This window comes from Seriola aureovittata, chromosome 20, assembly GCF_021018895.1.
Source record: "Seriola aureovittata isolate HTS-2021-v1 ecotype China chromosome 20, ASM2101889v1, whole genome shotgun sequence".
Classification (NCBI taxonomy): domain Eukaryota; kingdom Metazoa; phylum Chordata; class Actinopteri; order Carangiformes; family Carangidae; genus Seriola; species Seriola aureovittata.
Genome location: NC_079383.1, coordinates 19,734,331 through 19,756,852, shown reverse-complemented (window position 1 = coordinate 19,756,852; position 22,522 = coordinate 19,734,331). Strand labels below are relative to the sequence as shown.

Below are 22,522 nucleotides of genomic sequence, written 5' to 3'. Positions count from 1 at the left end.
TTGTTCCTGTGGATAAAGACCCAGTGTAGACAATGTGACTGACAGATTTCCTGCATTTGACACAATAAAATACTCAAAAAAATCATCAACAATGAACATCGAGTTTTGAAAAGAAGAAACTTTCCCTTTAGGCTCTAGGTTTTCCACCAATTATAATTTGTTCCTCTTTTAATTTACCTCTCATAAAACACATTAAGGACGACTTGTTGCCAATATAATTACAACGTTCTGTATGTTGGTAACAACTCCATTTGGCTCAACATCCAGTGCCAATATCACACAGGCTTCCCCAAAAACACCTGCCAAAAGGAGACCTGCCACACTTAAGAGCAGTGCAATGATGAGATTTATTATCTTACCTCATTTAGTTTCAATTAAGAGCCAAGTTTTAGCTGAGGTGCCAATGGCATAACTTCCATTTTAAAAAAAGTAATATACTGTATATCCAGTTCTGCCAAAATAAGAACTGTATGAAGGTCATTCCGAACTTTCTGGGAGGGTGTATCCAGTTCATAAAAGCAATTTGGGCTCATACAGAGGCTATAATTCTTGCTTTGGTAGCAGTGAATAATGCCATCATTCCCTAAAATCTCCTCCCAGTTTCCCAGCTGTTGGCGTTTTTTAAACTAAACTCAGAGCTGGAAGGAAATTTATGGGATCTGGGGGAGTTACTAGGTGCTAAAACAAAATTGGGGGTTGTGATACCCCACCAAAAATCTATATTTTTAGTATCAAACACTCCCAAATGGTGGTTGTAAAAATGCTGTAGTTTTTGGAAAATGGAGGCTGTGGTCAAGTCTGATTCACAACAGTTATAATAAGCTCCAGTTGATATTTTTCACAGCAGACATTTTGACTTGTCAAAGCAGGAAAAGCAAACGTGAAACAAATTTCATCCGCAATGGCGCCAGTTGGAAGGTAGTTTTCTAAAAAAACAACCGGCTGATATCGTTGTAAAAGATGCAGAGAAACGTTCTTATTGCCACTATTAATCGCAGAAATGCAGTTTGTCTGGTTGCTCAGCTCTCGCATCAGCTGTTGCTCTCTCCTCACGACATCAGGGTCTGTAATTTACTGGCTGTCCTCGTTGCTCAACTGAACGCTCTTGCTTGAGATGTTAATATAAGCTTATTGTTACAGTCTTCTAACATTTCTCCTACGCTTCAGTGTCGTCAACATTCATTTTGCTTTCAGCCATTCTTGTTCCTGCTGGACATGGTTAGGACACACGTCAATAGGTCGTTAGATCAATAGTATCATGGCATGATATATTTTTATCACATTAAAAATGAAACCATGTTGTTGTCAAGAATCGATTCTCAAAAATGATTTTCCAAAAATTCCTGCTTTTTCACTGTTGTTGCTTGTTATTTCTGTGAAGTTTTATGCATCATCCAACAGAAGTCTATTAAAAAAAAAACTGGCCCAGCAAAGTCAAAAAATACCACCTACTGTATGACAAATTGTTTTATGTTTGAATTTGACCTTTTGACCTTTTACAGCACTCTCATCAGGACGATCAGGGGTGCCAACATTCATCATCGCTCCATGTTTCATACCACATCTATCAAACACAGCCGGATCCAAAGTCCCACCCTCCACATAAGCTGAGAAAAAGTGATTAATGATAACTAATATTAGAAATAATCGTTATTCATCATGTCTGTTTCGTGCATAAAAAGCAGGTCAGGCAATCTATTGACTCACATGCTTCAATAAAATGTAAATGTAAATTGTGACAAAGACTTATTTACATGATGTACTGTGTCACTTTCTCAGAGCCTCATCATTGGATGGGTTATTGGTTGGTCATGTGCATATGGCATGTGTTTATTAGTGCCCCTGTGTGTGTGTATGTGTGTGTGTGTGTGTGTATGTGTGTGTGTGTGTGTGGGTGCAGTCAGTGTGTGTGGGTGTATGGTGAGTTGTTCGCCTCAGACCGTCTGTGCAGAACAGCTGACAGACACACACACACATACACACACACACACCCGCTTTGAACAGAAGGCTCCACCCGGGTCCTCGGACATTTGGTTGCACACTCACACACACACACACACACACACACACACACACACACACACACACACACACACACACACATATACACACAACACACGTGGCATGCCTTAGTGTGGTATTCGGTTCATGCTGGGTCTCTCGGGTGTGTCTGTGGCGACAGAGGGAAACATGATATACTGTATTTGTATACTGTGTGTGTGTGTGTGTGTATGTGTGAGTGTGTGTACAATAACATATACAGATCACATATACCACAGGCGCTTGAGGCCAGAAGGTCTGGCCATTGTTGACTTGGCGACAGTGTTGCATTGGCACGACTGAGGCTGAAACAATATGGGAGTGGTAGACTTCAATAGTAATATGAGAACTTACTGTACATTGCTGGGGATGGTGGGAATTTGTGCCATGTGCCCTGCTATCATCTGCTCACGCAGGAAGCCGTAGCTCATTTTTCTTGCATGAATTTGATCGCTAGTCTTGAAAGTCAGCAGTGAAACTGCCGCGACAGCACCGTGAGCACATCTGATGACACCTCTTACCACAAGAGAAAGCTGCCAGATAGTGACAGCCTGTAGGATCAGAGGATGTTTGGTCTGTGGGCTTGATCTTTTTCAGACATTTTGTTTTTAAATTAAAGGTGAGACATGACAAGACTCATGGGGATTTATGTTACTTAAAACATCCGTCAGTGTGTGTTTCTACAGAGCAAACGTGCTTCGGGAAAGTGTTTCGGTCCCTCGGTGGCCAAAGAGTCCAGGCAGGCCTCTAAATGTTACTCCAGCGTGATACAGCTCTGGGTTTACATACTCGGCGATAAAGCTGAGTGTTATGTTCAATAATTTTCTTATTTTAAACCCGATTGCTGCCACAGCACTCAACAGGAAGAACAATTAGCGTCAAAGTAAGGGGTTTAGAAAGCCTCCTAAATGGAGACAATTTACCGTTGTCATTTCCACAGTTTGGTACGTGCACTTTAAGATTAAAAGACAAGTCTATCATTTGGAGGTATAAGAACAATGCTGCTTCTTTATTTCCATGTCTTCGAGACAGATAGATAGATAGATAGATATACTTTTTTAAATTCAGGAAAACATCTCATAATATGGGACCCAACTTCTGCTGTTAGCTTTAGCTGCAGTCTTTTAGCATGATATCATGCATATTCAAAGACCCCCTTTACAGGTTTTGTTTTAAAAGACTTACGTTAGCTTAACCAGCTACAGTTTGTTAGGTTTTTTTCCAACATCTGTGTGAAATCAAGGACCAGTTGTCTCTAAAAATTACTAAGAATTTCAAGTGGTAAATCTGCCAATAATATTGCATGCTGCGTATGCTGTATGAGAACGACGAGCTAACATAAAGTAACAGGTGAGCTACAGGAAGCAGTCAGTGCTGAGCAGGTTGTGTACAATGAATTAATGAATTGTTTTTATTTCTGAAAACAGCTGTCTGCTGCAGAATGGTGAGGGTAAGGTCAGTTAAACTGTAGGTTGTACATACAAACAAATAAGCTTAAAGATGGAGAAACATTTGTCAGTATTGGCGACACCTTTGACATTTGACCCAAAATGTGTGGTCAAAAAAAGAGATAAAGATGTTTGTTGTAGTTATCACACAAAAGACCTATATTTTTCCATTTCAGGGTTAAAAAACACGCTACAGCAATCTGGTTTGTGCTGTTTCCAAATTCATCATGTCGTTTTGATAAACCCTAAGTATCTTCATTTTAACTTGGCTATAATAGATTTACTATTTTACCTTGAAAATGTGATGTATTAAAAAAAAAAAAAAAAGAAAGTTTTTTGTGCTCATGGCGTTGAAACCTTTTGAAACCTTTCTAGTTGTAAATACCAGATACAAACAGAAATTTTCAGGGAACTAAATGTGAACGATGTGTTTATTGAGAAATGCAAAATTCCAAGGAGAAAATTTCTAAATCAAATCAACATTTCTTTGCTTTAGCATTGCCTGGGGAAAGGGTTGCCTTCATCTTGCTTGAGTTTCCTCTTTCTATTGCCTTCCCATGCATGAGGTCTGTACTTTTAGCTCGCCTGATTTTATTGGCACAAAACTGATGTGATGGGGAGAGAAAAGGAGCACAGACTGTTTTGAAGTTGAGGTCTCCCAAATGGTATTAAATCAGATAAATGAAGAGATTCTTCTGGTTGAATACATTACAGTGAATTCCAACAATTACTCTCAGGAAATGCAAGAAATTACACACTAAAAGCACAAAAAGCTGTTATTAATGAAGGAGTGGGGTGTGTTTTTTATTTCCCTGATGCAAAATCTTCCCAGACAACATTGGGATTGAAACTGGCAACCTTCTGGTCATAAACTCACTTTGAATAGCTGTCGGGCTTCTAAGATCCTGCATTTACAAATCCCAGGGACACGGTGAACGCTCGTCTAACTTTTATTGTTACCGAAGCCTCAGAGTGCTTGGAACAGATGACACATAACCCGACAGGGAGAGCCAGATCTTTTATAGGACTCTCGAACATCCCAGAAGTCACCGCAAAATCTAGTTTTATTAGACGTGTGTGTGTGTGTGTGTGTGTGTCTCAGAGAGAGAGAGAGAGAAGGTGTTTGTGGGAGTTTGGCTCGCCTGCTGTTGTGAAAAGTGTGCCTCTGTGGGAGTTCAATGTGTGAGTCAGCTATGAATCACAATTTTTCTTTACCAGTCAAACACATGAACTCTCACAAACACACACATACATGTGCACGCGTACTGTACATCCAGAGATATGAGTGCGTGATTGTACAGATTAGACACCGTTATACAACAAACCCACGCAGACATTTACACTGAGCCTTGTGAATGCCAATTTATAGCAAAACCTGGAACATGTTAAAACGGGTACATTTTAGCATATTCACATACAGTAGAATAATGACAACCTGGGGTCCTACTTGTTCCCACCTGTGATAGGAACACCACAGGTGGAACTAATTAAAAACAAAGCAGCTAATTTAAAAAAGAAAAAAAAAAAGGAAAAATTACAACTTGAATTATAACAAACGAACAAAAAAAACTAAACATAATGAGTAACTGTAAGTTGAAAAGTTTGCTTAATGGAAAGGATTGAAACAATTTCTATCAAAGTAATGGCTAAATAGTTCACAGTGTTAGCTAAGTGACTCTGTATTGGAGAGTTCAGCCGGACCAGGGCTAGCTGGTTAGGCTAGGTATGCTAACTTCAGCAGAAGAAAAGTAGTGATAGAAATAGAAGCAAAACAAGAGTTAACGTAGCTTTCCAGCGCTCGAGACACCTCTGGGTGAATGAAGGATTGAAGTTCGATGCTGAACTTGCAAAGTTTCTTCTAAACAGGCAAGTAAACAGTTGTTACTGCTAACGCTACTAACGTTTGCTTAGCCAAATTTACAAATAGCTGCTTTCAATAGTTAGCAGAAAGCAATTGATAAATGGTTGAAACTGTCAGGTAAAAGCTAAGATAAAAAATGATAAATGGTTGAAATATTAAGCGAGAATTAAAGGTTTAAAATAGTTAGTTAATAGCTAGCTTGTAACCTAAAAGACAAACAGTTGATTTAACGAATAAATGGTTGTCATTATGTGCTGAAATTATTGGGGGTGTCATACTTCAGATCACCTGAAAGGGCTGTGGGGTAATTATTTGACAAAAGAGGTTGGGGACCACTGCAGTAGAAGAATGAATCCTAAACATCAGTCATTATAGTGTATTAGCTGTATAGCACTGTTTTCAGTTTCTGTTTCAGTCTGCGTGGGCGTGTGTGTGCTTGCTGACGTCACTTACAGTTTGACTCATCAGTATTCAGGGCATTCACGCTCTCCCTCACTGCCAGTGATAAGCGATGCTGATTATCACTGAACTTTTGCTACGCAGTGTATCTCTCCCCTTCTGCTTCTGTCTGCCTCTCTCTGCCTCTCAGCAACTAACACTTTGCCTGTGAGAGCCAACATTGTTTAAAACGGCTTCACATCTATTAGAAATCAGCCGCTATTAGCGCTCATTAAAACATGTCTCACTGTTAGAGGGGAAAAGTGCTCAGACGCCTCACTTAGCAATACCACAATGTAAAAATACACCGCATAGCCGAAAGTATGTCCACATTACACTTAAATGTGTGTCGTTACATGGACATTAATATGCTGCTGTAGCAGCCTCCCCTCCTCTGAGAAGGCTTTCTACAAGATTTCGGGAACTGGTAATCTTCCACTGATAAGGTCCGGCTCGCATTTTGTGTTCGAGTTCATCCCAAAGTGCAGGCCACTTAAGTTCTTCCACACTGAACTGGGAAAACGTATAACTTTGTGGACCTTGCTTTGTGCATAAGATCATTGTCATGTTCCCAGACTGTTGCCACAAAGCTTGGAAGCACATCACTGCCAAAGAATTGTATGCTTTACCCTTAATTGGAAGTAAAGGACCTAGACTGGGCCATGACAAACAGTCCTAAACCAAAAGTATAGAGCTGTCCAAATAATTTTGGTCACATATTGTACTTTATTGCAAGCAAAAGTCCTGCATTCAGAATACGAATTATATACAAGTATTGCGGTATGAACGGCAAAGTATACAGTATTCACGCAGAATAGCTTCTTTTTATATATTTATATGCTTATTTGCTTTCTCGCTGAGAGTTGGATGAGAACATTGAAGAATGAAACTAGAGCTGAATAAAGACTAAAGGAACGGCTTGCTTGGGTTTATCCAAAGTTAAAGAATAATTTACATGTTATATTATTCGAAATACAACAATATGGTTTAACAGGGAGTTACATGATATAATGATGATACTGTGATACGTAACTTGGGTCATTAGTGATTTATTAACAATAACACAAAAAGTATATATTTGGTCATTTATGGTCAAATCCAAATCAGTGAATCACTAATCACAGTCAGTAGCTTGTGGTTACTACAACGTGGATATTGTACAAAGTGCATCTTCGACAAACTAAAGTCTTTTAGATCTGATTCATAGATGCTACAAAAACTAGGTCCTTGTCATCAGTAGCCTTAGGCACATCTTCACTCGCATAGCTGCTACCGTCAAAACCCTCTGCTCTGCAGTGAACCTGACACCCAGGTGCTGCTTGATCATGCGACTGTGACTATAGGCTATTACAAAGTGACCTTTGGGGGGGGGGGGGTCAGTGGAATCAATTTGTCGGGTGAGATAATGGTGAAAAGACGATGCCTAATCTTTCACATTGATTGCTTGTATTTCGTTTCATTTTCAGACCATAAAAACTTTGTTAATTCTTGTTGTAAAAGATAAAATGACGTGATTTCAGGCTTCAACTTCTCTTTTTCTTTCCCCTAACTCGATATGGCATTTTGGAACTGCACGCTTCATTTAGACTTCAGATGGGGGAGAAGGGAGGAAGCATGGGGAGGGTGCAGAGGCCGACAAATGCTGTTTGCTTGACGCTGATGAGAGATGGAATTTGTGTGTGTGTGAGTGTGTGTGAAATAGTTTGCATGCAATTTAGCAGCTGGCTTTTTTTTTTTCTTTTCCTCTTTGCCTTTTTCCTTTTTTTTTCTCTCTCTCCTCTCTCCTCTTTTCCTCCACTCTCTTGCTATCCTGCTCCACCCCCCCCACCCCCCATCTTTGTTAGTGTGGTTATGATAGATGAGTGTATTATAAAGCGGGGACCTGAAGCGGGGGAAATCAATGCTCATTCCTCAGAGGTGTGTGTGTGTGTGTGTATGTGTGTGTTTGAAGTGTGTGCATTTGCCAGTTGGCTGTTTGTTAAGAGGTTAGAAGCTGGATACATTCATTGTTTTGGGAGCCAGGGGCTGCAGCTGAGCAGCTCTGTCTTGATCTGCTTTCCTTTGACTCAGCAAACCCGCTCCAGCCAGACGAACACACACACACACACACACACACACATGCACAACACCAACAATACACGCACCCATCCACTCGCACACTCACACGCTCGCAGATCTAGAGCGATCGTCCCACATATACTCACAACACAGACGTTACACAATCCAGCAGAGTGTAAAGTCTTACCTGGACGGCTGCCTGATTGCCCGTCCATTACCGCTTTTGTTCCAGTCTCTCGACTCGTGTTTCAGATACAGAGTTTGTTTTGGGTCCTTTTGAGACTCTTGGCTGGACACAAAGCAGTAAATAGTGTTGATCTGAGGCCACTTTGTTTCTAAAACTTCATACAATGCCCCTTTCTCTGCTGCAGTTTTGTGCACAGGTGCACAACAAGTAGTCAGTAAGTCAGGATCCACAAGTGGTTCTCTTCCACTATACAATACTTAAATGCAGATAATGTGGAGGTCCTACGCTGTAGAATCCATTAAGCACAAAAGATTCATACATCACAACAAACCATTTGAAAAGCCATGCCACTGTGTGTCACAAATTTGGATATATTTTAGTTGAGTTTCCCAGCTGGAGCTGCAAAGTGTTCTCAGCATCAATTAACCTTTCTCAATTAACTGACAAAGAGCCCACGCTGATGCCTTCAGTTTGCTTGTTTTACCCGACCAACAGTCCAAAACTTAAAGATATTCATTGTTGTATCGGCAGAAAAACGGCAAATCCTCATGTTTTTAGAAGCTGGAACCAGAAAATGTTGAATGATTGATTATATGAAATGTGAATATTACTAATCAATTAAGAAAATATCTGCACAGTGAAGAGGGATGCGTTCTGCAGTTTTTGTAACTTTCAGAAAAAGATAATCCGACAATGTGCGCAGCGAATTGGCCAGACGTGTAGAAGTGTGAAAATATCAGCAGGGTTTGCACATGTACTTCCATTACTTTTTGCGTTTACAGTCGAGTGCAACACCATGGATGCCTTTAAAAGACTGTCTGAAAGTTTACTATTCATTTTGTTGATACTACAAAGACACAAAGTTCTTGAAGAGAGACTAGAGGATGCAGCCAGGCAGCCGTAGGAATTATACTCATATTGGATAATTTTGCACTAGTGCCAATGTTCTGGCCAGTGTGTCCTTTCTGGATGGGTGTGTATCTAATAAATCTGTCTCCTGTAAATTACATTTATTTATCACTATATTGTTTTCTCAATCACATTGTGCTGACTAACGTAAACACTGGCTGGATTATGTTCAGACACAGTGTTTTTGTAATGAATGAAGCGCTAGCGGAGTTGCCAGGAAGTGATCGGGATGTATGGTGGATGTACGAAGTGCAGGACTGTAACCTCAGAGACGAGGGTTCACATCCATGGTCCCATCTGTGTCTAGGTTTCAAAAGCCGTTGGATTGAGGTTGGGTAAAGATGGTTTTGGTTAAATCTAAATAAAGATGTTGTGTCTGAAGTAACTGAACCTTTTCTGTATTAGACCAGACCACGATCTTTCCCTATAACCTTAACCAAATGCTGCAAGTGCCTTAACACAACTATAAAAAAGTTTAATAACCCCTGCCAGATACATTAATTAACAACACTTTCCTCATTATGTTAACAGAAAACATGCGTTTGCTGTTGCAAATTAGCTGCATATAGAGGTCATTTCTATTAGACAGTAGAAAAAGTTGCGTGTGACTTCACATTCAACTCTGAGTTCATGTCTTGTTACAGCCATGGGATTATTTTCCATGATTCATTCTTATCCATATACCAAAGCTGCCATGTGGCAACTTTGGTATTTTAATGGCAACAACCAGGCAACAATAGTGTAACTTTACTGTAGTCCTGACCTGATGTTCACCGTCATGGATCAAGCAAGTTTCAGAAGTCTGCTCATTGATTTCATACTGCACAGAAATGAAAGAAAACCAGTGGATGTCTGGATATGTATTGTAGGAAAAACTTGTATTACCTGCGTTTGAAATTGGTCAGCAAAAATATAAAATAAACACAACATGATTTGCAGTAATTTAATTAAATCTCGCAAACACATACTGGCTTTGGTAGATTTTGAGGTTGTAAAGCTTTCTGGCTACGATACAAGTCCAAATCTTGTAAATCATCTTTATCAGTCCCTGCAACACTGTGGGAGAGGGAAACTGGGAGTTTCTGTCTTTCTTTTCTCTTTCCATTTAATCTCATTGCGTGGTGAAACAGGCCTCAAAATCAAACAAAATGTTATATGAAAAGAGGAAAAGAAAACAAAATAAGTTTCTAATTTTGTGGCCTTTGTATGTCTCTTAAAATGAACTCATCCTCAACTCATCCTTCTACCTTATGCTCCTGTGGTTTTTGCAGCTGCTTTGGGTTGAAATCTACAAAATGCCAAAAAAGCTGAAATATTACACAGCAGCTGTTGCATGATCTGAGATGAAGTGGAACAAGCTGCAAGAAAAGTGTGTCTTACATTCTCTTGCGCAGACTGAAAGAAATCCGTCGTCCTTATAGGCAAGACTTTGAAGAGAGGGAGAACCGCTGGTGAAAAGTAAAGCAATGAAAGTTGATTACTGCTTCTGGAGTGAAGCCCGAAACCTATAATTTCAAGTAGGAATATGTCTAGTTATCGATTGGGGGGGGGGTATGAATGGGTTGAAGAGTGTCTGAGCCGTGGACGGGGTCATGAAGAGTGATGGTGTTGTGAGGACGAGATTCCCCTCCAGCGCCGACAGCCCATCATTTCCAGCTACCTTATGTGTGCTCTCATGATTGCCATAAAAACAGATTCAATTACAGGCAATATATAACCACCTTCAACCAACAGTGTAGCCCCGTGATAACCGTTACAAGAGTCTCTCAGAAGAGCAGGGGAAATGTGAGGTAATTACCCCTCGTGGTACTGAAAGTACATGAGAGATATATGAAATAACACGTAGATCGAGTTTTTTTTTATTTTTTAAGTAAGTAAAAATGTGTGCCAGTGAAAATAAGCTTTTTTTTGTTTAATTCTTCCTGATTGTAGAGCTGCAACCTGTCCTGCTTATTTTTTTTAGCTAGCTAGAACTAGCAGCTAGCAGCTCTGTGATGCTGCGCTTCAGGCTAAACGCTAACATCAGCATGCTAACATACTTGCGATGACAATGCTAAAATGGTTGACGCTAATGTTTACTGTTTTTACTATCATAGTTTCGCGTGTCAGCATGCTAACATTTGCTAATTAGCAGTAAACACAAGGCACAGCTGAGGCTGATTAGCTTTGCAGGTATTTGGTTGTAAACTTAAGTAACAGACAAATGTGATGGTGCTAGAGGAAAGGTCAGAGGAAGACTTTTTTTTTAAGTTAAAAAAATATAAGAATCAGAGGTAGGATATAATGCTGGATGTTCACAGCTTACTGCAGTTATATTGGAGTTAGGTAAAAGAAAAGTTTTTATCCATAACAAATCCTGTATCAGGTTTTATACTCACTATTCTTTTTTGATTCCCTTGTGGTCGTGATCTCATTTTGGAACAAATCTGAGATTGTTTACTGTGAGTAACCTCGATAATATGTGTGTTTTTCCTGCAGGTCTGGACGACTGCTTGCAGCAGTATGTGTGTGTGTTTGAGCGCGGAGGTGTGTGTGGGGAGAGGCTGCTGAGGATTAGCCACGCCGAGCTGGAGGAACTGGGAGTTTCTCGCATCGGACACCAGGAGCTCATTCTGGAGGCCGTCGACTTGCTCTGTGCTCTGGTGAGTGTGTGTGTGTGTGTGTGTGTGTGTGTGTGTGTGTTTTGTTTTTTTTTTAGTTTGAATGCAGGGCTGGACTCCCATTACCAGTTTGTACAGCTGCAGATGTAATGTATGCTGTTCTGCTTGAATGCCCAATGTAATAGATTGCAGGAGGTAAATTGTCAGTGTCCTGCATCAAATCTGTGAATCTCCCAATTCTCACTGTAACAATCTAAAATAAAAATGGAGTTTGCAACTATAAATCCATTTCATATTATGGAGGAAGAAGTGCAAAGTATAGGAGTTTGCAAAAATAGAATTACTGGAAAAGATGCACCTGATTACTTGGGTATATTTACTTAAGTGTGAAATGACAACCAGTGTATTATATGGTTAGACTGTTGGGTAATAAAGAAAACTAAACTCAATTCATATAATGTATGATTAGTTGTTGCATTTGTATATTTATATAGTGTATATATATATATATATATATATATATATATATATATGTCACCATGACTACTACAAGTGAAGCTTGGAAAGAAAAACAAAGAATCCCACACACTGTTGTGATGTTGTTGTTTGTATTGTTCATAAAGACAAACAGCAACACTTTAGACTTTCCTGCATACATATTAAGGTCAATGAGCTCTTCAAATATAAATCCAAGCACAGTTGCACAATAACATAAAGTTACTTTACCAATAAAGACAGTTCACATTATACAAAAGGGGCCCTCTAGGGACATTAGATAACTTTGTTCCACACAGAAACATGACATGATTACTATATGGGCACCATTATAATGCTGTAGCTGGTGGAAGTGAAGCTACTGGTAACTGCTTTGTATATTATTGGATAGATTAATCTATAAGAATGCATCACATTTAAAAGCTAACTATGTTTTGTATAGAAAAACCTGAATCTGCAAAATAACTACTAACCATAACTGTTGAATAAATGTAATGTTTCTGTCTGAGATGAAGTAAAAGTATCTTAAAATTGTACTCACGCACAGTACTTGAGTAAATGTACTTAGTTCCATTCCACCACCGCCTTGTTCCTCTGTAATATAAAGTCATTAATATTCCCCAGAGTCCTCAAGAAAACCTGGTAAACATGTTGACAAATGAGACTCTTCATTTTTATTCATGGCCGTTCCCCTGTCTGGAGTTTCGGCTAATTTGTGTTTGTATGTGTTTATCTGTGTGTGTCTGTGCGTGTGCGCAGAACTCAGGTCTAGAGACGGAGAGCGTCAGGACTCTGGCTCACAAACTCGGCGCCTCGGCCAAAAACCTGCAGAACTTCATTTCCGGCCGCCGCCGAAGCAGCCAATCGGAGAGCAGAAGCTCGCGGCGGCTTCCTAACGATCTGCTGACCTCTGTGGTCGACCTCATCACCGCCGCCAAGAGCCTGCTCGCCTGGCTGGACAGGTAATAAGTTCAAAAGCTCTCTGTTTTTTACGTGTGGTGTGTTGAGTTGACAGGTTGGACTTTTAACAATTTTTTTTTCTCCAATGTTTACTGCTGTTACATCAGAGGGATTACTATTCCATTTTATTATCAGATATTATTTATAGGCAGGTTTCCATCCAACTTTTAACCAAATTAAAAAATTCAGCTAAAGAAACTGCAGATTAATCCACACTACCATCCACTGCTTGTAGCATAAAAAAGTTTTTTTCCAATATTTCACTTTTTTCCACTCCAGTTTTTTATTCACAAATTGAAAATGCATATATATAAAAAGCAGGTGGATGGGAACCTACCTAATGACATTAACAATGTCTCCAGAATTCACGTGTCATTCATTTCATTATTTACGCCTCTGCTTTTCCTGCTGCGACGTGCCAAAATGTCTTCCTCTGAAAAAAGGCACTGTACACCCACACAGGTGTGTTCAGTGATTTCAGTTATACGAATATAATTTGGCTGCATTATCACAGTGCAGGCAGAATGAGAAGAACAGGAAAACTTTTTGTTATTCTAACTTGGGAATGTTCGTGACTCAATTAGATGATTTAGTTTTTTTTTAATGTCTATTCATTTGTTAAAAAGTGACACAGACAGTGAGTAGCTCTATTAAATTAGCTCAATTAACTGTATTGGTGTTAATGTTGGATTTATCTAGATGTAGCAGTGGCAGCTCTGCAGTGAGATATCATTGCTATTAGAAATAGGGATGTCTTAAATTGGAATTATAACTAGGAGACTGATGTGAATGGTTTTCGGGGCTTTGAGGTTTAACTGAAACTCTTATGTTGTATCCCGCTTCTGCCTGTTAACAATGTGATAGAGTAGATTGCTGGTGCTGATTGGGGCCCATCAGTCTCCTTTATTAGATGCTTTCAGCTGGGGAATGGGAGAGGCAGCAGTAGTTATGTTTGGTAACCAGGTTGGTGCAAACTTTTCATGTTTGAGGGTTAGTTTCAGAATCACTGATTTATATTTTATCCTGTTGTTCGTTAATGACTTCCCAAGTCAATTACAGTCAATCAGTCAATCAATCAATCAATCAGTAACTTGTTCTTTAATGTCCCTAAGGGGGAAATTTGCTTTGTAGCCATGGCGACATCAGATAATCATTTATCAGTTAAATACAACAGTGAAAACACAACCTCCAGACAGTGAGTGAACCACTATGAATACAATTCAGAATCGTGTTTGTCTCCTAACAACAAAAAACAAAAACGCCCAAAATAAATAAAAAAATTTCTACCCAGATCTGAACAAACAAAGACACAGAAATCCTCAAATCCAGAATAAGAGATTGAAGTGACAAAAGAAATGTGTGTGCTGAAATATTGAACAGCACTAAACGCAACACAAAGTATGACAGAAATAATTGGCTGCAAGTAAAGTTTATAGATATGTGCTAGATATCTAGATATACACTGTACATTAGTGCAGCAACAATTTACGATTATTAATTAAAGTCATTTAGGCTCTTAAACATTTTCTTTTTCAGGTTTTTTTGTCTTTTATGATCGTAAAGTGAATATATTTTAGTTTCGGACAGTTGGTCAGAGAAAATAAGACAATTAAAGATATTTACCTTGGACTTCAGGAAATTATGACGGATATTTTTCTGAATTTTACCTCAATTGTAATGTATGAAATAATTAATATGGAAACTAGTTAGAAATCTTTAAGTCTTAAGTCTTTAATCCAGCAGTTTTCTACTACATTTCTCTATTTGTACAACTAAAGCTCACATCTGCTAAACACAAACTCAGCTGCACCTTCTGCTGCAGCTGCTGGTTGTCGACATCTTTTGAGAAATATGTTGTTGTTTTTTTCAAAGGGATAATATCAGACCTTTTTTCTCACCATGTCTCTCTGTCTCTCGCCCTCGCTCTCTTCTTCTCTCTGTCACTTCATTTATTCATGACTCAACACGATCCCCTGCACACGACACACACACACACACACACACACATCAGATACAGAACTAAAGGTCTTAGACATTGGCTCTTGAAATGCCAGGCACCCACATCTGTCCTCAGGCCATCTAGAGACACACACACACACACACACACACACACACACCCAGAGAGAGAGAGAGAGAGAGAGAGAGAGAGAGAGGCATAAATGCATAGAGCCATGTCCATAAGCACACTCGACACAAAGTTGAGGTGTGATAGACCCATAGAAACGCCCACGCGCTCGTACGAACACTCACTCACAGACACACACACACACACACACACACACACACACAAACACACACACACCCACATCCGCACGCACTGACACACACTTATGCAAGCGCGGGCGCGGGATCGCCCACGCAGCAACGGTGATGCAACTGTAAATGGCAAAGCGACAGTGAGAGAGGGATGGGTGGACGCAGAAGAGCCGCTGCTTCATGCTCTCTGCTCAGGTTTAGGTTTTTTTTTTTTATGGTTTTATCCAGCTTATTATACACAACCGAAACATGGACAAAAGAGCTTCTGCGTGAGGGCACGCTGCTAGATTCAACATGCACATGATCCTACCAGGGTTTTTATTTCAGTGAAATATCATCTGCAAATGATTTGAAACCACTGAGCAAAAAAAAAAAAAAAAAAGAGCGAGTAAAACAAGATGAATCTCTTATGGAAATAAGAGCTGCGTGCTGGATGATATGCCGAGCTCATTAATAGACACTAACGACGGGGAAAAGGTTATGATTTCCACACGCGTTAGGCTTGAATCTAGTCTTGCATTAATACCCGCACGATGACTCCTTCCTAAAAGGTTTACAACAGAGGCAAATTAGCATAAAGCCTGTTCAAACTGAACTTTCATCTCCCTCTGATTGCCGGTTGTTAGACCTCTCAGGGACGGAGGAGAAGCGCAGCAGCGGTTCACCGCTCAGGCATCTTCAAATGCTTCTCGTTCCTTCGTCTGAATGACTCAAGAAGATATTTTGCAGCCTTTTTCATGTATAAAAGACCAGCATGAGTACAGTGCACGTCGTCTTCTACCCCGGTGTGTCTTTATCTGTATACTTTTATTCTTCTCTGGGGTGACAAACACTGTTTTGATCTGCACACAGAGCCACAATGCAGGAGACAAACACCTCCTCTTTAAAGCTGTCAGGAAGAAAAGTGGGTTCATCTGTTCAGGTTGATTGAAATTTGCAGCCCTATTTCTGCTTCTTTGAACTCCTTATTTCCTCTTTATATGCACATTTGAAAGCACCTACCTATGAATTAATAACATGGCCATAGAGGCTGGAGTTTATGTGTGGTGTATTTTGCTGATAGCTTCAAAATGTAGTAGTAGTTTCTTTCTGTTTTATATATATATATATATATAAATTGCTATTTATAACTGATGTAGTGAATGAGCAGACTTTTCAATTTTCATCCAAATATGGGGATAGGGCCAAGTGGTATTGATTGAATCAATGCCCTAGGGGGGGGGGGGTATAAAAATTGATGTGGTGATATTTTGGGATGCGACACTCTGGAGTGTTGCGTGATTTGATAAGCACTGACCCGTGTAGTATATACAGCCAACGTGTCAAACAGAAAGAAGAAGAAGTAGTTGGGATGTGAGACATCTTGTCCATCTTGTAAAAAGTTGGCGCAGGAGACGTGAGGGGAGAGGGTGCGGGGAAAGTGGAAGATGGCGGAGGTTTTGGGAAATGAGTTGTTACCCCCCGGGTGGAAACATGGAGTCATCGCTGCTGATCTTTGGTATTGTCGTGAACTCACTTGGCTCTGCACAGTAGCTGTAAAACACAACAGCGTGTATGCATCAGATGATGAGGAGGAGGAGGGGAATGGTATGACTAATTTTCTATATTGGGAAACCTTCAGGTATATTATCGCTCCATTTACCACTGGAAAAAAAAAGGAAGGTTGTATTCTGCACCCGCTTTTTTACAGCGTGATTGTAGGTAGTAGAAAGTAGAAAACGGTGAGCATCATCATCATCATCATCCTCATCATCAGCTTGAATGCCAAAAAAAAATCTTGCTCTCTGCCGTATCTGTGTATGGCAACTAAAGCATGGCTAAGACCGGGGACACACTGTGCATTTGAATCATGGTGAAGGTGTTGTTGGGGTTTAGGCAACTAATCCTGCAGGAAAGTCCGGTGCGCTACGTGGCCCATCCACCACCCTGACCTCCGCACACTCCCTCCACCTCGCTACCTACAGGTCGAGCTGCTTTTTGCACTGACTACACACTTCGTACCCACCGAGAGCTCAACGCACTGCAACTTACGACAAACACATGAAAATGGACCAACGTGCTGCAGATACACACAACTTCATTTACCTTAAGTGTCATTTCACCTCCTGCACTTGGACTCGGGCGTTTCTCTAGCTGTCTGTCTAGCCAGTGTCACTGCCTCTGAGCTGCCTCCTGTTGGGGGGGGGGGCAAGAAGTGTTTTCTGAGTGTTGTTTGAGGGTTTCAAAGCCTGATGGTTGAGCAAAACAGTCTGTGTAGCCTTAGGTCCTGCGTATATATAGCACTCAGCCTCAATACTGATGACCCAAATCACACACACACACACACACACACACACACACACACACACACACACACAAACCACACACATAAATCATACACTAGAGGCTGTGGCCGAATTTTAATCTGGGTCTTTAGAACAATGAAGCAAAGTAATGGCGTGTGTCTTTTGTGTGTGTCTTCTGTTGTTCATTTCATCACTGTGTTGTGTTTGCAGCCATAATGTTACACGCATGTCATTAAGCCTGAGTGTGAATTGTCTTATGATAATGACTTCTGCTGTACAGCTCTATAGCTCAAGAGCATTTCATGTCTGCATGTGGTCTGCATGAATCCATTAGGAGCCCATTATCTGCAGCTTATTCTTATCATTAACACCTTGTTCACACCTGAATAGTCTATGTTGCACGACACCTGGGTCCCCATTTAAAAACATTGTGTTTGCAGGAAAATAGGATTTAAAAAATAAAACAAAACAAACTTGACAGCTGAATGTTCTCTTTAGTGGAAACTGTGCACACAAACACGTGGGAGACATGATGATGCCGGTGGCGAAGTAGCATAATAAATCCAAAGTGGTCTAATAGCGCTTTTCACACAGTTTAGTTCAGTCAATTTAAAAGCAGTCTTTTAAAAGAAGATCCAGGCATATAAGCTTTGCTTTTCTTATGTTCGTTTGTTTTATTTGTTTCCAAAACCTGGACTGAGATGACAGTCAGTCAGTGTGAAGGGTGTAAATTGGTGCACTCGGAACAGGGTGGCCTATTTACCTGGTTCCCTAATGCAGCTTCATTCATCCATCCACTGGAGCCGTGTCCTCCTCTCTCTGTGGAGGAACATCACTTAAACAAGAGAGTGTTGGCCAAGTTTTCCTCCAGTAATGGTTTGGCTTTCTGAGCTGGTATTGTTCATACTACTGTGGTGTCACTTCCAATAACTCTTATTTGTAAGCATTAATGCTCATCCTGGACCTTTTTTTGGTGCCTTTGTTTTATTTGTCACACAAGTCTTTCACATGCTGAATGCGGTACCCTGAAGGCGTAATCCTAACTGCAGCGGTCTGGGTTCGAGTCCAACCCGTGGCCCCTTTGTGCCATATCATCCTCTCTCTCTCTCTCTCTCTCTCTCTCTCTCTCTCTCTCTCTCTCTCTCTCTCTCTCTCCCCGACTTTCCTGTCACTGTCTCACTCTCTCTATCAGCACTTCAATGCTTTTAACTTCAAAAGCCACAATTGGGCATTGAACAACAAGTCCCAGCCATGTTCATCACTTTTTGGTGTCCCCATGGAAACACTTCCAGTTGTCGTTGTTGTTGTTGTTGTTGTTGTGTGTGTTCGCAGCGAGTGTGTTGTCAAATTGATGAAGATGTTTTCTGAATTTGCAGCACGTTTGTCTCTTTGCATGCGTTTTCTTAAGTTGCAGTGCGTCGCTCTCTCAGAGCCACCGGACAATAGACATGTCATTAATCATTTTGATTAAATGTAGTATTTAATTCACTATCATGAGATCAAAGCAAAAGCAGCAAAATGTTACATTTGAGAAGCTGAAACCAGCAAACGTTTGGCATTTGTGCTTGAAAAATGACAGAAAAAAAACACTCAGTTATTCAAATATTTGCAGATTAATCTAATTAAAGCTAATTGTCGCAGCTCTGCATCCTACATATGCAACATGTCTCATACGCCCATTCATTCACTCATGAATGAGTCGTCGACAGCTTCCCTTAAATCCATTGCACTCACCGACTAGACTGAGTATGTTTGCACAAGATGTCTGTTGCGTGTCAACTTCCCCCCTTTCTCTCTAACTGTGCTCCTGTCCGTCTCCTCTGTACATGATCCAATGCAGCAGAAACAATATAAGAAATGCTGGTGTGCTATCTGTTCCTCCCAGGTCTCCCTTTGCTGCAGTGGCAGACTACTCAGTAACCCGAAATAATGTCATTCAGCTCTGCCTGGAGCTCACCACCATTGTACAGCAGGTGTGTGGAATTGTTTGTGTCTAGCTGACTCTGTGTGTGTGTGTGTGTGTGTGTGTGTGTGTGTGTGTGTGTGTGTGTGTGTTTCAAAAGCTGATAGCTCTTATTCTCCTGCACTTGAAGTGCGAGGCAGAGGATAGCTGCCTTGGGTTGTCACATACCCCTATGAACAGTGTGTGTGGGTGTGATGCAGCAGCCTCAGACTCCCGCTCGCTGCATCCATGCACGAGACGTTGCTATTTACATCCTTACAGTCTGTCTTTTCGTATGACTGATGTGCGTATAAATATATAAAAGATAAACGTGTCTGTTTGTGTGGGTGTGTGTTTATCTGCGAGGGGTATAGAGTGTGTGCAGGTGTAGGGCTCAGTAATGTGAGGCCCGGACAGTATACAGAAGTAGCAGAGTGAGCAGTATGAGATGGTGTGTGAGTATTTGCAAGACAGGATGTTCTGCTCGCGCTACATTAAATTCTGCTTGTCCCCCAGGACTGTACGGTGTTTGAGACGGAGAACAAAATCCTTCATGTGGTGAGTCCAGCTTCCTCAGCCAGCTGTCGCTTATTTGCTTATTTTTTTTCCTTATTCACGGAACCTCAAGCTCCGGCTCTGGTGTTTTTCAAGAAATATGAATGGTGCTCGCAGCAGCATTGTTAAAGGATACGCTTTTTCATTTTCAAACATCCAGGAGGCAATTAGCGTAGCTTAGCATAAAGAGTGGGAGCAGGGGAAAACGGCTAGCATGGCTCTGTCTAAAGTTCCAACAGAACCAACAGAAGTGCTGGATGGATGAATAAACAGTGGTGGACTCATTTACTCAAGATCTGTACTTACTTTTGTTTAAGTTTTTAAACTTTTCCTCCACTACATTTTGAGGCAATTGTTACACTTTTTCCTGCGGTAGTGGTATTTAGTCATGCAGATGGTTTTATTTATTTTCCCATCCAAGTACAATGAAAGTGAATGGAATTAAATGACATTTTAAAAATACATCTTTCAAAAAGAAAACAGAGGTTGTTGCGAGTCAGTGCTCTCTGAACCGGGTTGCGGTTGAAGTTTAATTGACCTTTTTACGGGAGACGTTTTGACTCGTCAGACACAGGTGCGTCCAATAACATCACTAATTGTCGCATTGCCTTGCAGTAATTGCTGGAACGGAGCCATCGTCACAGTCATTAGTTCCACCTGCGCTTCTCCTGTTAAGACAAGCCAACGAATCTGCTGTGAAAAAGACTTTGGGATTCATTTGGTAACAACATTAAAGCAGCAGTGCTCTGATACTAACAAGGCTGTCGAGGCTCAGCGTAGGTGAAGATTTATTCAGCAAAATGTCACTTAAAGTACAAGATGGACACTTTTTTTTTTTTTTTTAATAAAACCTGGTTATAAAAATCCAAAATATGATGAATATTACACTCCTGAGTTTCACTGTAACTACAGCAGGAAAGTTTCTTGAAAAAGTTTGCGAGCCACTGCTGTAGATTATCCCCCCCAAAAAAGAGAGACTGTCAGCACTCATTATTCTGACTGCTTTCTACCATTGGCAGCATTTTGTGTGGAGTCTTTTGTTATTTCTGGGGAAAAAAATAATATTGCTCTTAAATGTTATAGTAAAGGTATAATTTTTCACAGCTGTGGGCACCACAAATGAAATTCACCCCCATGATGTTGGTGTGGAGGCAGAACCACTGAAAACAAATGAAACTAAAACTATCTGCATGACTTGCTGCTTCAGATAAGTGAGAAAATATATTCTCTTTTTATAATTTGGGTGAACTGACCCTTTCAAAATTCCACAGCAAACCAGCATTAAAGCACAGCTGTGTTGATATAGGGGGGCAGCCATTGTATTCAGATTTGGAGGGAAATCTGCTGCATAAAACATTCAAATATGCTTATTTTCCTCAGCGAAGCCAAAAAAGAACACGCTATAAATAAAGAAACAAAAGCAGTAACACACTTTTGTTAGGAAGCAAAAGAGGTTTATTAAAAATGTATTCTAATACTGACGATTACGAGCTACAGGGTATTCATTTTATTTATTTTTTTCTCGTTTTCATCTCCATTTTCTTAATAAAACGCCACTAGTGACCCTGTTTTAATAAAGGCTCTGTGCAATGTTGCATGTCCTCTCTCATTTTCTTCTTCTTCGCCTGCAGTGTAAGACTCTGTCGGAGGTGTGCGAGCACATTGTGTGCGTGTCATCGGACCCACTGGTTTCTCAGTCGGCCCACCTCGAGCTGGTTCACCTCACCAACATCAAACCCTCTGAGGGCCTGGTAATGACTGACTGTTTGTCTGTGTGCACGCTGGGCTTTGGTGCTTTTAAACCGGTAACTTCGCTATTTCGGGTTTTATTTAACAACATTAACAGCCGCTAAAAGCTAACCTTTACCAATCGAGTTCAAAATTACAACTTTTGAATGAAGCCCAGTAGCCAATGGCAGCCTGTTGACAATGCTGTGTGTTGTCTTTGAGGTCCACAAAGATAATCAATATAATACATTAGAAAACACCCACTGAATGAGAGTAGTATGTCATTGTGTCCCCTTAAATACTTAAGGAGCAGGCGTCAAGGCAATGACTCATCACTCATCTTTCTCAATAGCACAAAGCTGATGTGTGTTGTAGCTATTTTTGATGTGAGGTAAAGTTACTGCGGCTTTGTTTCCACTGCTGTGGGTAATCATTTTTGTGTTTTTTTTTTTTTTTTGCATCAGTTCACCTGATTTCCACAAAACCCTCTTTAATGTCCTTCTGTCCATCAGGGGATGTACATCAAGTCGACCTACGACGGCCTCCACGTGATCACAGGAACTACTGAGGGGGTGAGACGCTCGCAATCCCGTTTGTCACACGTTCACATACTAAATTCCAGCAAAGCACTCAGTCTTTACTGTATCTGTGACATAAATAAACCGCCAATGAAGTGGATTTACCACCAGGCCCAGGGAACGAAGAGTAGAGAAAACCAATCCTTTCTCCGAATATCTGCAAAACTGACATTTAGATCTAT

General features: G+C 40.5%; 1 protein-coding gene across 5 annotated transcripts in view; it reads left to right on the top strand.

Moving 5' to 3' along the window:
- The window catches only part of cnksr2a (connector enhancer of kinase suppressor of Ras 2a), a 65,358-nt gene that overhangs the window by 1,398 nt on the left and 41,438 nt on the right, over window positions 1-22,522 (top strand). For all 5 annotated transcript variants that reach the window (XM_056364026.1, XM_056364025.1, XM_056364024.1 and 2 more), the window contains exons 2-7: window positions 11,420-11,583; window positions 12,796-12,998; window positions 19,423-19,510; window positions 19,996-20,037; window positions 21,666-21,785; window positions 22,275-22,334. In XM_056364026.1, the coding sequence (XP_056220001.1) occupies window positions 11,420-11,583; window positions 12,796-12,998; window positions 19,423-19,510; window positions 19,996-20,037; window positions 21,666-21,785; window positions 22,275-22,334 (677 nt within the window). The remainder of the gene's footprint in view (window positions 1-11,419; window positions 11,584-12,795; window positions 12,999-19,422; window positions 19,511-19,995; window positions 20,038-21,665; window positions 21,786-22,274; window positions 22,335-22,522) is intronic.